The following is a 14568-nucleotide window of genomic DNA, read 5'->3' on the forward strand; positions in this document are numbered from 1 at the left end:
TCTGGTTTATTGCATCATTTTTCTGGCACAGGATTTCAAAAATACTGTCTCAGGTTTCAAATAACTTGTTTTCATGGTGAGTTCAGACGAGTAAAATAAAAACCAAAAAAGGCCTAACAGTACAACATCCCCATTAGTAAAGGCTATTACCTAACCCCTTATAGTTTTATTGTCAACCTAATGGTATAAACTGAGTTTGCTCTGACATAAGACAGCAAAACATTGCAGCCGAGAGCAAATAGATTTTCATAAACAACAATCCTGATTATTTATTGTATTCACTGTCAATCACCCTCTCATATACGTACTAATTATGCAAGGTAATGTAAAATATATGCTTTTTACATTCCATATACCTCCTTCTAGCTATCATCACATTTGTCAGAGTCTTACTCAACACAGGAGGCATGTGAGAAGCAGACTGAGCTAACAGATGGATGGAGGAGTTAGTCTCTTCTATGAAGGAGAGATAAAATGGGTGATAGCAGACAGTCCCCCTCCCTTTTGTGCTGCAGTTGCCTAGCAACATGAGGCTGGAGTGAAAATGGCGGAGTGATGCTGCTGAATTTTATGAATGAAATTGGAAGAAGAAAAAAAAAAAAGAAAAAAGGAAGGAGCCAAGATGGGGAGGGGGAAGAGTGGGCCGATGTGCACACCCACACACACACACACGTGTGCTGAGTCTCGCTGCAGTTTTCTTTTCTTCCTTCCTCACTAGTCAAGGTGGAAAGAGGCAATGTTAGTAAGATGTGGTTTTAACAAGACGGCTTCACAGAATCAACAAAACAAACTTTATTTACCACATCACTGTCGGTACAAATAGTGAGGTACAGAATATAAGTACAAAGACAAAATATGTCCTCTTGAACTTGAAGACTTAATAAGCGCTGAGAAACATTATTTACAGTATGCTTACATCATCCAAACTAGTTGACTGCAATATGGCATCGCATTTTCAGTAACACTCCAGAGTACAAGGTAGAACTCTGCTTTAGCTCCCATGCTAACACTCAATCCTCCTCTGAGAACAGAAACCAGCACAATGCTCCTGTTCTAAAACCCAGAATGTGTTTCCAAAGGTATCCCGATGCTTCAGATTGATGCCAGATGAGACAAACCTTCAGAACAATTAAATGCTACATTCATTCCGACAGACAAAGCGCTCACTCATAGCTTTGATCTGTGCTCAAGAGAACATGTGAACTGCACAGGAAAAAGTACAAACAGGTCAACATAAGTAAGTTAATTTGATTTGTGAGTCTGATAATGCTGCCATAAGAACGTTTCACACTCATGACATGAACTTTTCTCCGCTCAGCGTTTACTTTATCAAAAGACAGTTAAATAAGGCAAAGTTGGACGTGATGATGTGTTTGTTTTGAAAGTACGGTAAGTGAGCGTGAAAGACTTAGTAACAGCTACATATCCAACCCTTTTTGCGTATAAAAATAACGTCCCTGATTTCTTATATGTTGAGTAGATAAGTCCTTGGCGTCCTTGTCCAAAAGAGCGTTAGTGATGTACAAAGATAAGAAGAGCTTCTTGTCCATTATCTCAATCTGTTGATTCTTACATGAAGTCCATGGAGTTGTCCGGCATCAGTCCAATTTGCGGCATCTTTCCTGGTATACAGGCTGGAGGGAGCATGCCGCTGATGTTGGGGGACGGGTCCACGTTCTCGCAGTCCTCCATCTTGTCCGCTGAGCCCTCCCAGTTGATGTGGAAGCGGGTCACACGAGGGTTGGAGGCCAAAATATTCCGCTGGAGCTGAGAGAGAGGGAAAGAAAAAAGAAAAGCAGCACTGGTGAAAAGCTGGAACATGATGCTGGAGTTAAGGGGTTAAAATCATAAGCTAAATAAATCAATGATGCACTGGCAGAGTGTTCTTTCAAGACAGTCGACTAGGACAGCAACGGTTTTTTATATACGTTTGAACGTCACGTTTCAGTATATGCATAAGACAAATACATCTGGGTGAAGTAAAAAGGCAGTCACACATGGCAGTATCCACACCCTAATCCAGGTGGCAGTAATGCTAAATGTAAGCTAACCCATTTTTAACGACAAAACAAAGAAAAGAATTAAAGCAAGATGACATGACGGAGCTTAATGACCCGTCAGCTTCTTTAAACCAGTTGTGTGGGGGAACTTCAGGCACTACAATCCAATTCTACAATTCACTTAGCAGAATCTTTTGTCCAAAGTGATGAACATCAAGGAGTAAGTACAACACAAGCAAGGATCTGAAGAGGAGGAAACAACATCAGTAAGTGCAAACAAACAGGTTCTTTTTAAGGTTCACTTTTGGGGCTTTTAATGCCTTTATTTAGAGACAGTGGAGAGACTCAGAAACTGGGGAGAGAGTGCTGGGAAGGATAAGGATAAGGATAAGAGCCACAGGTCGTACTCAAACCCAGCCGCCTGCTTGGAGCACCATGAGTTCAAGTCCGACCTGTGGGTCTTTTCCCGCATGTCAATCCAATAGACGGTAAATATTAATGGACGAAGCCTGAGTGATGTCACCCATCTGCTACTGCAGGGGGCTTTGGAGTACCATCGGCAGCAGCTGCCATGCTGGACATCCTGTCTCAGCCTAACTATCAGTCAACCGAACGACAGGCTGAGAGCTGGAGCTTTTTCCTTGAAATCGCCTGTCAATCAGGTCAGCTACACACCTTATCGTGAATAACTCTTAACCTTCAAAAATCTAAACGGATGAGTTATCAAAAAAATCACCTAGAAAAATTGGGCATCTAGCATCTTGTTTCTTTTTTCCTGTTGACCAGACTCGTACTGAATTGAGCTCCCACAACTGAAGTACGAACCGAACTGTGACCTCTGTGAAATGTTACATCACCAATATTTAGTAATAATTGAATATTGAGATGTTAAAAATAACATTGAAGGCTAATTTGGATAACATAGATAAGACTTTGAATGATTTAGTGAGATGTCTGAATCGCCATACATGAACTTAAATAAACAGTCAGCCTGTCCTTACACACAGCAGTACATGTTACCTTTGTTACTGAGAAAATTCTTAGCTATCATAATAGCTAATCTTGCAGGTGGCAACAAGTTGACACCTAATCTGAGGGCGATGATAGCTGGCCTGGTCTTCATACAGCCGTCTAAGGCCCTGTTCACACTTGACTTCTTTTTTCAACTGCCTGCGCCTTTTTTATATACAAGCCTATGGAAAAATGAAAAAGGATGACGCCTTTTTAAAAAGCGAACGCCTTTTCAAAAAGCGCTACGCCCGACACCTTTTTGAGTTGAATCATTTAAATTTTTCAGAAAAGCGCTGGGTGACGTCAAGCGCCTTTCTGACAGCTGACCATCAGGACGAGTAGTAACCTACGTCCCTAGTTACCTGTGCCCAAAAACGGCAAACTTCCACCAGATATGTGTGCACTGTCCGCTCCGGTCTGTTACGGGTCCGTGCATCCTCATCCGTCAACACCCACCGGCTGCGTTCTCAGTCTGCACACACGGAGAGCACAGCCGGACAGCTGGAGTACGGAGAAAAAGGAATTTCCGCGGTAATGTTACAGATTCACTCGCGACAGCACGAGATAATACGATGTACGTGGTATAAAACTCAATAAAAACCTTATAAACACGTAAACAAACACACAAACGGTCGTTTTTCTGAACCGGCAAAACAGAGAGTTTTATTCTGAAAATAAATTGGATGTTTTAATGTTGTATCAGTGTCTGACTTCCCGTCCTGTTTGTTCTTTTCTGTACTAAATTGATGCGTTGTGCTCCGGCCGGATCCGGCACGGTTGCACAGTAGGCTAGATCCTGTTGTTAAGGTTACAGAACACTCGTGCATCAGCGCTCAAAAGGTGCTGAAAGCAGCGTTTTTTTCTGAAAAAAGAAGTCCAGTGTGAACACGGCCTGAATGTGAGGTCCATGTATTCATGGACTTGTCTGCCAACAAGTAGATTATGTAAACACTTTTCTCACATCAGGAAATCTACTGAAAAACTCAGGAGGTTACCAGGAGGGGCTGTATATGTGAACGCGAACATCCGAATTTCTCGCTTAGACTTCTCCTGGAGTTTCTCCGGGCAAGACCCCTAGTATTTTTTCCGCAGGTAGTACGAGTGAGCTGAGGTGAGAACGCTGCAGGATATTTGCCTTGCGCACTTTGCCAGTGCTAAGGAAGTGGACTGGTACCTGTCCAGCTAAAAGGCCAATTTCCGGTCTTGGTCCGTGCCGGTACTTGAACAGGCGACTCTCTGGTTCCCAACTCAAGTCCCTACAGACTGAGCTACTGCTGCTGCAAGCGGCTAGGTCGGGAGAATCCCCGGAGCAGTCCTCCTGTAATTATCCAGATATCATCCGGAGTGCATATGTGAAAACGGCTGTAGTTTCCGAATGTATGTGTTTTTATGTTATGTTTGAGAAGTTTGCTGGCTTGTCTGTATTGTATGTTTCGTTTTAGATGTTCTTGCCCTGTCACCACAGATGTAAATTAGCTTTATAGCTATCTCTGGCCTATCAGCTGAGTTGTACATGGTGCCTGTCAAATAAACTAAATGTGCTCGCTGTACTGGCACTAACTTCGAGTCTGGAATCTAACTGGTAAGCTGCTCCAAAGACACAAATTTCCACCCGACAAACCTCAAATACATTTTTATAACATGTAGAGTAAGATTGTGTGATTTAATGTGCCGTTTGTAGGCCTTTATTTTTGTTCTCTTTATGTGCAGATTAAGTTTTTTCTCTTTCTGGGTATGTGCACGATTAGTTGACTATTTATATTCTTGTATGTTGGCCCATGATGCCGGTCAAATGACGATGCAGCCAGCCACTATTGGCAGGGGCTGTAGTAGTGGACTGGCTGTAACCCAGTTAGACCCTGTTCACCCTGCTCTACTACCCAAGCACAGTGAACAGATAGCATTGTGTAGGAGCAGCGCAGTTTGTCAGTATTTTGATGAGATAAATTCACATGTAGGCTGCATCAGATTAAACTGTCATATCAACCAGAGCAATGTGTAAGCACATTTAGCAGAATCAGGTGGATGTAAACCTGTAGGGAGGACTGAAGGCTGGCAGTTGTAGCTCTGCTAACATTAGCAACACTCCTTATCAGAGATAACCATATTGTTTAGGTAGATCAGATGCAGAAAAACGGCCTGAACACTTCTTTCCTGATGCTTCAGCTGGCTGTAAGTTAAATTACTGAGCACCAGAGGGCAGTAGAAAATAGTGTATCAGTAGATTCCTGTTTTTGTGCCATATACAGATTGTTGGTGTGTGTATTACCTGAGTGTAGTCTGGTTTAAGAGGGGGGTTTTCCCGTAGTTCGGGGTCGGTGTATTCATTGTTGACATAGTAACCAATGCGGATGAACTCCTGTCCACGGTAGGTGCAGGTTATGAGGACCACAGTCACTCCTACAGCATCGCTCTCTGGAATCAGCCCCGTGTTAGGAGCATCAGCCTGGGCCGTGAACACAAACAGATAGAAATCAGATTCAAGTGAACTAAAGTATTCATTATTAATGCACAAAGCAAGAAAACAAAGGGAAAGCAAATTTATTTACCTTGACTTTATTGACCTTCGACCCTTAACCCCCTAGCAATATTTTGAATGACAGGTAACAAGTGAGCTCAGCTTTCTTACCTGAAACACAAACATGTGTCTGCCGGCCGGCACCGGACCAACTAGAACAGAATCCAGAACCTGGTCGTACTCCTCGCTCTCAGCTGAACCAACATAAATGATCTTCCACTCTAGATCTGACACACAAACACACACACACACACACACACACACACACACAAAAGTGAGACTTAAAAAGTTTAAGTGATGTCTGCAAGGCATACACGCTACACATAGGTTCCAATCATGTTAGTGAATGGGAACAAGTTTAACCCTGAGAAATTAGATTCACTAATTCAACAAGAATAAAAAATAAGAAAAGACTCAGAATTGGCATCAGAGTTACACGCCAGAGAAAAGTGTTTACGAACTTCAACACTGTATCTAGCCTTCTTTTGTTTTTACCGCCACAGCACAAATAAAGTGAACAGAATTTCAAATGGGCTGCTGACATTTAAAGTGCATTGTAGATTATCTGTTTACTGAATTAGTACAGGCTCGATTTCAGAGTAACAACAATAACATTTATGTTTTATTAAATATAGTTGCTGTCAGCATTTCAGTCTCAGACTTCACTCAATGAAATGTGAGAAACAAGAACCCATTAGTTTTAATACTAAGGTAGTTACATCCAATTAGAGCACCTAGAAAAATCAACAGTAAATTATTAATGATACATATTAAGACCTTAAGACAGATTTTTTTTTTTTTTGAAGTATGTATTGTGCCATCAGAACATCTGATGACACGATGGCTAAATCTAAAGTCTTGTGTGGTTGACGCCTGAAATATGAATTTTAACTCAATAGCACCTAAAAAATCAACACATTAAAAGGCTCTATGATGGCATGTTCTATCTTTGATTAGGGCAGCTGTCTTACATGAAACTGAAGCTTCCGGGTTGTCTCTCCCCAAGAGTTCGCGGCAACTCGTTGGGCTTGTCAGTTGCTACAGTAACGAAGCATTATTAACCAATCAGCTGCCCGGGAAAGCTACAGCGAACCAATCAGCTGCACGTAGGAGGCGGGTCGCTGAGCACAAACGCGCCAGCGCCAAATTTCAACGACTTGTAAATTTAAATACCTTCAGGACCCCGCTTATAAGCAGCACAAGAGGACACAAGAGTTATTATCCATTACTTCGATCTGCCATATCAACCTAAAACGTACAAGTTACCATTAAAGTAAAACTCGCCCCAAAGGAAAGCTCGTGCTATACAGCTATTATACTGAACACATAAAAGAGTAAAAACAATACACACCCTCTGGCAAATCCTCCATGCATTCAAACGTCATTTCAAACTGAAACGGGTTTCTAAACGGGCTCGGGTTGTCCAAAACAGCGACATTTAACACCTGAACTTTTGCCATTGTGGTGTCTTGATATCTTCTGAATCCCTTCGACCTAGAAAACTTTAAAGCTTTTTCTCGAGTCCTTCGGTGCTGAAATGTCTCTGAGCTCCGGGGCTGGCTGGCTCGATGGTGTTGTCTGTCTTCAGTACTGATAGTTATCCTTTATTGTCCGAGAACACCAACATGAGCGACTGGCGGCTGGGACAGAGGAAATACGTCATCTCGTCTTCTTCTTCTGTTGTTTATAGGCGGTTGGCAAACAGCTTAAAGGTACAATACCGCCACCTTCTGACCTGGAGTTTAGACCGGAATGGATTTTTATATTATTGTTTTGTTGGTCCCCCTATGGAAGCCCATTTCCGCCAGTTAAAAAGATAAAAATGAAAACTTGGCTTTATTGAGATTTTTTTTTTTTTGCCCATATTAAGTCATAATTATGAGATAAAAAAAAGTCATAATTATGAGATAAAAAAGTCATAATTATGAGATAAAAAGTCATAATTATGAGATTAAAAAGTCGAAATTATGAGATAATAAAGTCATGTGATCCAGCTGGCATTGTAGTCCCTGCATCCCCTCACTCGCCCAGCCACGCTATGCAATCCTAAACAAGGTAACTAATTCTACCAAATGTAATAAATGTTAGATGCATGATAGCCCAAATAGTTGTGTCTTTTAATCCGGTTGTCGTTAGAACTAAACACATTACATTACTCAAATGTCAATGTAGCCTATAGGCTACTACACATTTAATTTATAGGCTCACGGTACTAGATGGTGTCCCTGAAACGTAAACAAAGTGTTTCAGTGAGGCGGCTATCGGCCTTCGCATTGCTCTCTGAGTAAGGAGTAAGGGGGTCATCACGATACATGTAACCTAAAGCCATGAACACCCGAAATCTGTTGAATAGCTGCTTCATCTCCTCACCGGCCCCGGGCCCCCACAGACCAGACACCTGTGTTCGTTTCATTGGTACTCTGTAGCAGTGGTGATAACATTTTATGATGCTGTAATTCATTAAAACATTCAGAATATTTTACCTTTTTTATATTTTACAAAAACATGTTTACATTTTGAAGAGATGCATTGTTAATCAAGGCTACTGTATTTTATTGATAACTGATTCAACATCCAGCTGTGCATGTTATTACAAGCTATAGTTTTTTTAAGGTAGGCCTACTTGATCAATCAGTGCTGTCATAAGCTGCTTCACATTAAATCAAATGGAGTGATTATGCCCTCTTACCCATTTTAAGTAGTGAGTTTGTAATAGCATCATGGGTCAGGTTTTGATCAGGTGACTTATTTTTTAAAAACACTACTAGAAACATGAAACACAAAATGAGACTGCTCCCTTTCTTCATTGTAAAACAAAAGGTTTTTGCTTATAAAGATAAAGATAAACTTTATTTTTCATTACAACAGCTCAAGAAAACAGGAAACAGGAATATAATTATTAAAAATAAAAATAAGTTAAAAATCAAACATATGTACATCAGTTAAATATCTATATCTATATATATTATCTAAACATTGACTGGAAAGATGCTTAAAAACCAAAACTACAAAGGAAAATGTTTTGGTAAAAAAAGAACTGTCAGAGATTTTATGTATTTAAGGTTATAATGTTTGAGCTTTAATTCTATTTAACATAGGTGCAGAGGGTTTTTGAACTGTAACAAGATGGATGAGCTCAGGGACTACTTAAGGTCCAGGCATGTGCCTGAGGAAGACATACAGCGAATGGAACAGGAGAAGGTACTTATATAGGAACTGAATCATATATTAATATTAAAAAACAAAAGTTGAGATCAGCTTCACAAATATGTTTGGCATTATGCAGGTTGTTCATTATTATAATTGAAAGCACTTTACCAAATAATTAATTAAATATTTCTCCCTTTTAGATTGATACCAGTGTCATAAACCTCATGACAGATGAACAGCTAAGGGATTATCTGCCATCATATAGTGATCGGCTGGCTGTTTTTGGACTACTGCAGACGCGAGGAAAACGAACCAAGGAGTCGCAAGATGAAGGTTTTTGAGCGGCTTCGAGGAAAACTATCAAGAAGCAAGGGTGATCATGTGCCTGAAAGAGAACATCACACTATTCCAAAGAACGCCCAAAAGAATCAGAGAAAAATTGAGGTAGGATGGATGCATTTCAGAGAAGGAGGATTTGTGCAGGTACGCACCAAAAAGGGTGGAGGGACCAGAAAAGAGAGTGTCTCAAAGGAATGTAAAAAAAAAAACTTACTAGAAAAGGCTCTGCACTTGTTTTTTCCAGATGGAAAAAATGCAGAGGGTACCCTTACTGATTTTGACATTGATCTGACCGATTTTCAGCAGCATCCATTGGACGATACTATCACAGTTGGGGAACTGTATGAAAAGACAAAGTTACCTCTCTTACGTTTCTATTTAACAACCAAGAAGCAAGACATACATCTGGAGGAGGAAGATAGTGATGCAACCACAGAAGGTGAAAACACACATGTTAGATCTGCTAACCATCACAGCTCTCCAGCAGAAGCAACAGATGTGGAGATGAATACCCCAGAAATCATTTTCGTTGGAAACAGCACAGTATTTACAGATTGCAAGAAGTGAGAGTGTGTCCCTTCTCTACACCACGGTTGACCCAACTGATTTACGTAGTTTCCCTGAACATGAAACATTACTTAATTTGTGTGTCTTAGTGACATTGTAACTTTCCCCACACAAAGCGTCTATGTAAGTGAGTACTCCAGTCTTGATGATACATTGCCTCAGGAACCACCTTTGCCTCCTTTCACGGATATAGGACAGGAACAAGCCCGTCAGAGAGAAGGACTAAAGAAAATTGTTGTTCTTCATCGTGGACAGATTCTTAAAGAACTTATTCAAGTTTTTTCGGAGGAAAGAATCATGGAGGATAACCTTTACTTTCAACTTATCCTACCAGATGGAATGCTTGAAAAAGCTGTGGATGATGGAGGTGTTTTGAGGGATGTCCTGTCAGAATTTTGGAATGACTTCTATGAGCAGTGCACTTTGGGAAATGTCTTCAAAGTGCCATACCTACGTTATGATTTTCGTGAACAAGAATGGGAAAGTGTAGGCCGAATTATCACATTTGGCTGGAAAAAAGAGAAGTACCTTCCTGTAAAACTTGCACCCGTGCTGTTGGAACAAGCTCTTTTGGGCTTTGTGGAGAGTGATATTGTGGGCATCTTTTTCAAGTATGTGTCAGAGTCTGAGCGAGTGATCCTTGAATCATGACGTTTACATTTTAAAGATGTTGACCAGGAAGAACTGTTGGAAATTATGGATATTCACAACTGCCGGAGGCTTCCAACAGCAGATAACATTGAGCAAATCTTGAAGGAGCTTGCTCACCAAAGACTGATTCAGGAGCCTTCTTTTGTGATTAAACATTGGAAGAAAAATGCTCAGACCCATTAGATCAGAGTTAAAAGGGATTTCAGCAATCTATGAAGAGCTACAACCCGACATCACAAAAGATCATGAGATCAATTATTTACCCCAGTATCCAGAATGCCAAGGAGAAACAAATCGTTAAGTATGTAAGCACATATCTTAGAGCACCTCTCCTTTTTCCTCAGATTTTGCACTGGATCAGACTTGTTCACAGGCAAGAGCATCACTGTCACCTTCTCACAACTTCAGGGATTTCAGAGAAGACCTGTTGCTCATACATGTGGCTGTTTCTTGGAGTTGCCAGTCAGTTATGACAGCTACCCAGAGTTTCGACATGAAATGAACAAAGTCCTAGAAAGCAGTGTGTGGGTAATGGACATTATCTAAGATAAAAAGATTTCAGCCCAAATGTGCTTGACTGACCTCAGAGGCTCAGGAATAGGTTTGTAGGTTTTCAGATTAAATTTTGGGTATTAAAGTAATAACTACAGATGCCATGTTTTACCTTACTTTAGTATCACAGTTTTAAAAGACCAGTGTGTAGAAATTAGTGACACCTTGTGGTGAGGTTGCTCACTGGCAACCAATAGAATACAACAAAAGAAGACACAACAATCCTTAGTTTCTGATGATTAAACAATAATAACATTTGATTTCTGACTATAAATCCCCCTAAATTCTACCTAGTGGTCCTTTAACATGCTTTCAACATTCTTCTGCTGCCACTTTTTTAAGTTGTTCATTATTGCTTTCAATTTAAGAAGTTTAAAGAAGTATGTTTCAATGCTGAGTACTGTGAATACCTTTATTAAGTACGATGTTTAAGATTGATGGTGTAGACTTCACCAACAAATTAGTTATTTCAGACAACATATTACGGTTATAACATAAATTTCTTGTTCTAATGTCAATGGTAATTTTTGATGAGAGAGAAAAATGGAGGAACTTAACCATCTGTGCTCTCTTTGACACATTCACAACTGGTGTTTTTTGAAGCTTGAAAGCAATTGTTCATCTTATTGTACCTTGGCTCCATAACACAAACACAGAACAACAAGCCTCCGTCTTATTTTTGGGAAATCCCCACTTTAAGCTTCACTCTATTGTCGATACATTAGAGAGCTTGCATCTTGCATAAGTTTACCTACTTATACTTTTTTTATTGATACGACAGGGTAATGTCATTATATGTCATGTTTGCATAACCTTTTTTTGTTCCAAATGCACATATTTGTTTTAATTTAAAAAAACATTACCTTATGATAAAAAATCATTATCAAATGAAATATTTGTGTTATTTTCTTGGTACATTGATTATTTTCAGTTCAGAGTTTTTCCAGCACATTTATGTAAGTTATTTTCTTTATAACAAAACAGGTACCTTTGATTTAATACTCCTGTCATTTTACATCTTAAGCACTATTTTTTCAGGTGCTGTTATTGCTGGTTATCAAAAGAGAGCAAGGCATTCTCAACTGTTCCATAAGCCAATAACTTCGTTACTGCTATATACTATCTGCTGTATAAGTTAGATTACATTGTAGTTAAAATACAAACATAGCAGTTTTGTATACTGTGAAATAGAAATGTTTTAATAAAAAAAAATGTTTCTAAATGTGTGAATTAGCATTTTTACTCACTTCTTACAAGTAGTCAATGTCAGTTCAACAAAGAACTTTATGCACTGAACATAGTTTGTATATCTTTAACATTTCTTAGGTAACTACAATTACATTAGCATTCCTCCTAGGTCAAAACACATGTAAGAAACTGTGTTTGTGAGAAAAACATAAAAAGGGGAATATACAAAGTGACACAGGCCTAGGAAAGTTAATCATCTAGGTCCAGTTCATTGTTGATCAGCTGCCTAAATCCAAACACATCACTGGTCAAATTTAGATTATACTCTGACATTAGGCCCACACAGATGTGGAACACATCTTCATCACATGGGAAGTCCTTGAACACACACTCTTCAAGGCAGATTTGAATCTTCTCCATATCTACATGATGCAAACAATCCCTGCCTCTGTACAGTTGAGGGACTGCATGCAATATGGAGGGACGTCCATGAGGTGAGCGTGAGTTGTGGACTTGACGGACTCTGTGGTTATTCCAAGTCAGAACAACCTCATCAAGTTCTTCCTAGAAGGCACATCATATTTAGTCAGTGCATAAAATATAAGCCATTAGTAATTACTGCCGTGGCTAGTAGTCCTGACCCATGGTTGTTTTTTATCTGTGAGATTTGTCCTTGCTTGTGATACAGTGGGCTCACACAATAATATGAATACCAGTAAATTGTAATTTTTTGCACTGCAACTAATGTTGCAGGCATAATATGACAGCTATCAAAATGTCAAAAAACCTGTCTTTGACATCATTATGTGATGTCATTTATCATACAATTCTAAAATTATTTTATATACAGTATCTGTATATTATATGATATGAATTAATTCAATAATTACCCCAACCATCATGATTTCTTTGTTAACCACAAAACAATTTATTTTTTATTTTTTAGTCTCCATACACCATAAAGGCAATGACTATATCACACATGGTCATTTGTGTCTCTTAAAAATATAATTGGGCAATATTTTAATGTGTCACTTACCTGTATTGTTTGAAGAAAGCAAAACCGGATCAAGGACTTGGAGTTGTCTGAGAAGTAGCCATCTTCTCTCAGTTTGTCAAACAGGTCAATCCAAAACTGGACACACTCACTTCTCAAGGTTAACCACCATCGTTCTATCAGCTGGTTTCCAGTGCTTGGACCAAAGGTTACACTGTCTGTTTCAGCTTGGTTCTCAGAAAAATGCAAAAACTGCTGCATTTCAGCCATATGGCCACTTTCTGTCCCCAAGTCAAGTCTGCTTCTGGCAGGGCAACCACCAGCATTGATCACAGCATCCATATAGTAGCCAGCGATTACCTTTGGGTCATTGTTTGTTTTGTAAGCTTCAAGCCAAATCATCTTCCTGGAAAAACCATAAATGGATCCATTGATTGCAATTCCAAATGGCTTAAGCTTGTCATAGCCATCAATATGCCAAAGATAGTTTGGACCACAGCTGTGGTAAACAAGCCTCCGCAGTTTGTTTCTTGACCTGACATCAACACCTTCACCATGAAATAACTGCAGCAATACTCAAACTGTTTCTCTGTCAGTCACAATCCCATGTAACCAACATTTTTGGTGCATCCATCTGTAGCCATGGCACTGACCAGATGTTTCCGGTTGATTCTCAATAAAGGTTGCCACCTCAGCCACATCAGTTTTATTCTTTCTTCGCCAGAGCTGCTTCTTCCTTAAAATCCTTTCAAGGGTGCGTTTGCTTAGCACTATCCCATGCGACTCCGCTAGCAAAGATAATATTTCATTTGTGGTATAACCACGTTTAAAGTAAGTCTCAATGTACTCACAATCCATATCATATTAAACAGCAGCTAGAGCTCACACCAAAGTAAAGCTACTGCTTTGTCTTTAGTAAGTTTTCTTCCTTTCAACTATCTCATAATTATGACTTTTTATCTAAACATTTTTGACTTAATATGGGCAAGAAAAAAATCTCAACAAAGCCAAGGTTTCATTTTTATTTTTTTAACTGGCGGAAATGGGCTTCCATAGTCCCCGCCTCCCCCCCAAAAAAAATCTAAATAAAACCCAATACCTTACATGCCTGTCGTTTTCCTTGTTTCAATCATCCTGCCATTTTTACTTGTTTCCGTTTGCATTATGTTTCGATGTCAACTTTGCTGTGACTTCTTGTTTTATTTTCTTCTGATTTTGTTCCTGCTTCCTTTGCAAATCTGTCTGCCATCTATTTTCCGTCACTCCCTATAGTTGTTACTATAGTACCTGTTTTGTTAAGTCTGAAAATTGTTTGTGTGATTTCTGAGATACTGTCCTGCCTATAGTTTCAGACTGCATGATTTTGATGCTTGATATGTATCATCTTATTAATTTGTGTTTATCTAGCCCATGTCCTTGCTGGTTCAATCCTGAAAGGCATATTTATCTATTCCTCCTCAAATAACCATGGAGGGATAAGTAAGTAATTTTCTTCTTCGGCCTATTTATCTATTTCAGCTCACATGCTGCTTCATGGTGCGCTGCTGCCCCGAGTGTTCACTTATTTAAAAATCTACAGCAAAGCTACTGCTTGA

General features: G+C 39.5%; 1 protein-coding gene across 1 annotated transcript; it reads right to left on the reverse strand.

The window, feature by feature from the left end:
• Window positions 1-777: 777 nt before the first annotated feature.
• asf1bb (anti-silencing function 1Bb histone chaperone) lies at window positions 778-7189 on the reverse strand. Its single transcript, XM_020656101.3, has 4 exons — window positions 6881-7189; window positions 5641-5756; window positions 5281-5457; window positions 778-1767 (listed from the first exon to the last, which is right to left on the reverse strand). Exons 1-4 carry the CDS (start codon window positions 6987-6989, stop codon window positions 1570-1572), a joined length of 600 nt encoding a protein of 199 aa, XP_020511757.1. The 5' UTR covers window positions 6990-7189; the 3' UTR covers window positions 778-1569.
• Between the last annotated feature and the right edge of the window lie 7379 nt (window positions 7190-14568).

Source organism: Labrus bergylta, chromosome 1, assembly GCF_963930695.1.
Source record: "Labrus bergylta chromosome 1, fLabBer1.1, whole genome shotgun sequence".
Taxonomy (NCBI): domain Eukaryota; kingdom Metazoa; phylum Chordata; class Actinopteri; order Labriformes; family Labridae; genus Labrus; species Labrus bergylta.

Coding starts and splice junctions, on each gene's coding strand:
- asf1bb (XM_020656101.3), bottom strand. CDS start 6,989: ATGGCAAAAGTTCAGGTGTTAAATGTCGCTGTTTTGGACAACCCGAGC. Junction 5,458..5,640: donor GACACATGTTTGTGTTTCAG/GTAAGAAAGCTG, acceptor TTCACGGCCCAG/GCTGATGCTCCTAACACGGG. Junction 1,768..5,280: donor TTAAACCAGACTACACTCAG/GTAATACACACA, acceptor CCTCTCTCTCAG/CTCCAGCGGAATATTTTGGC.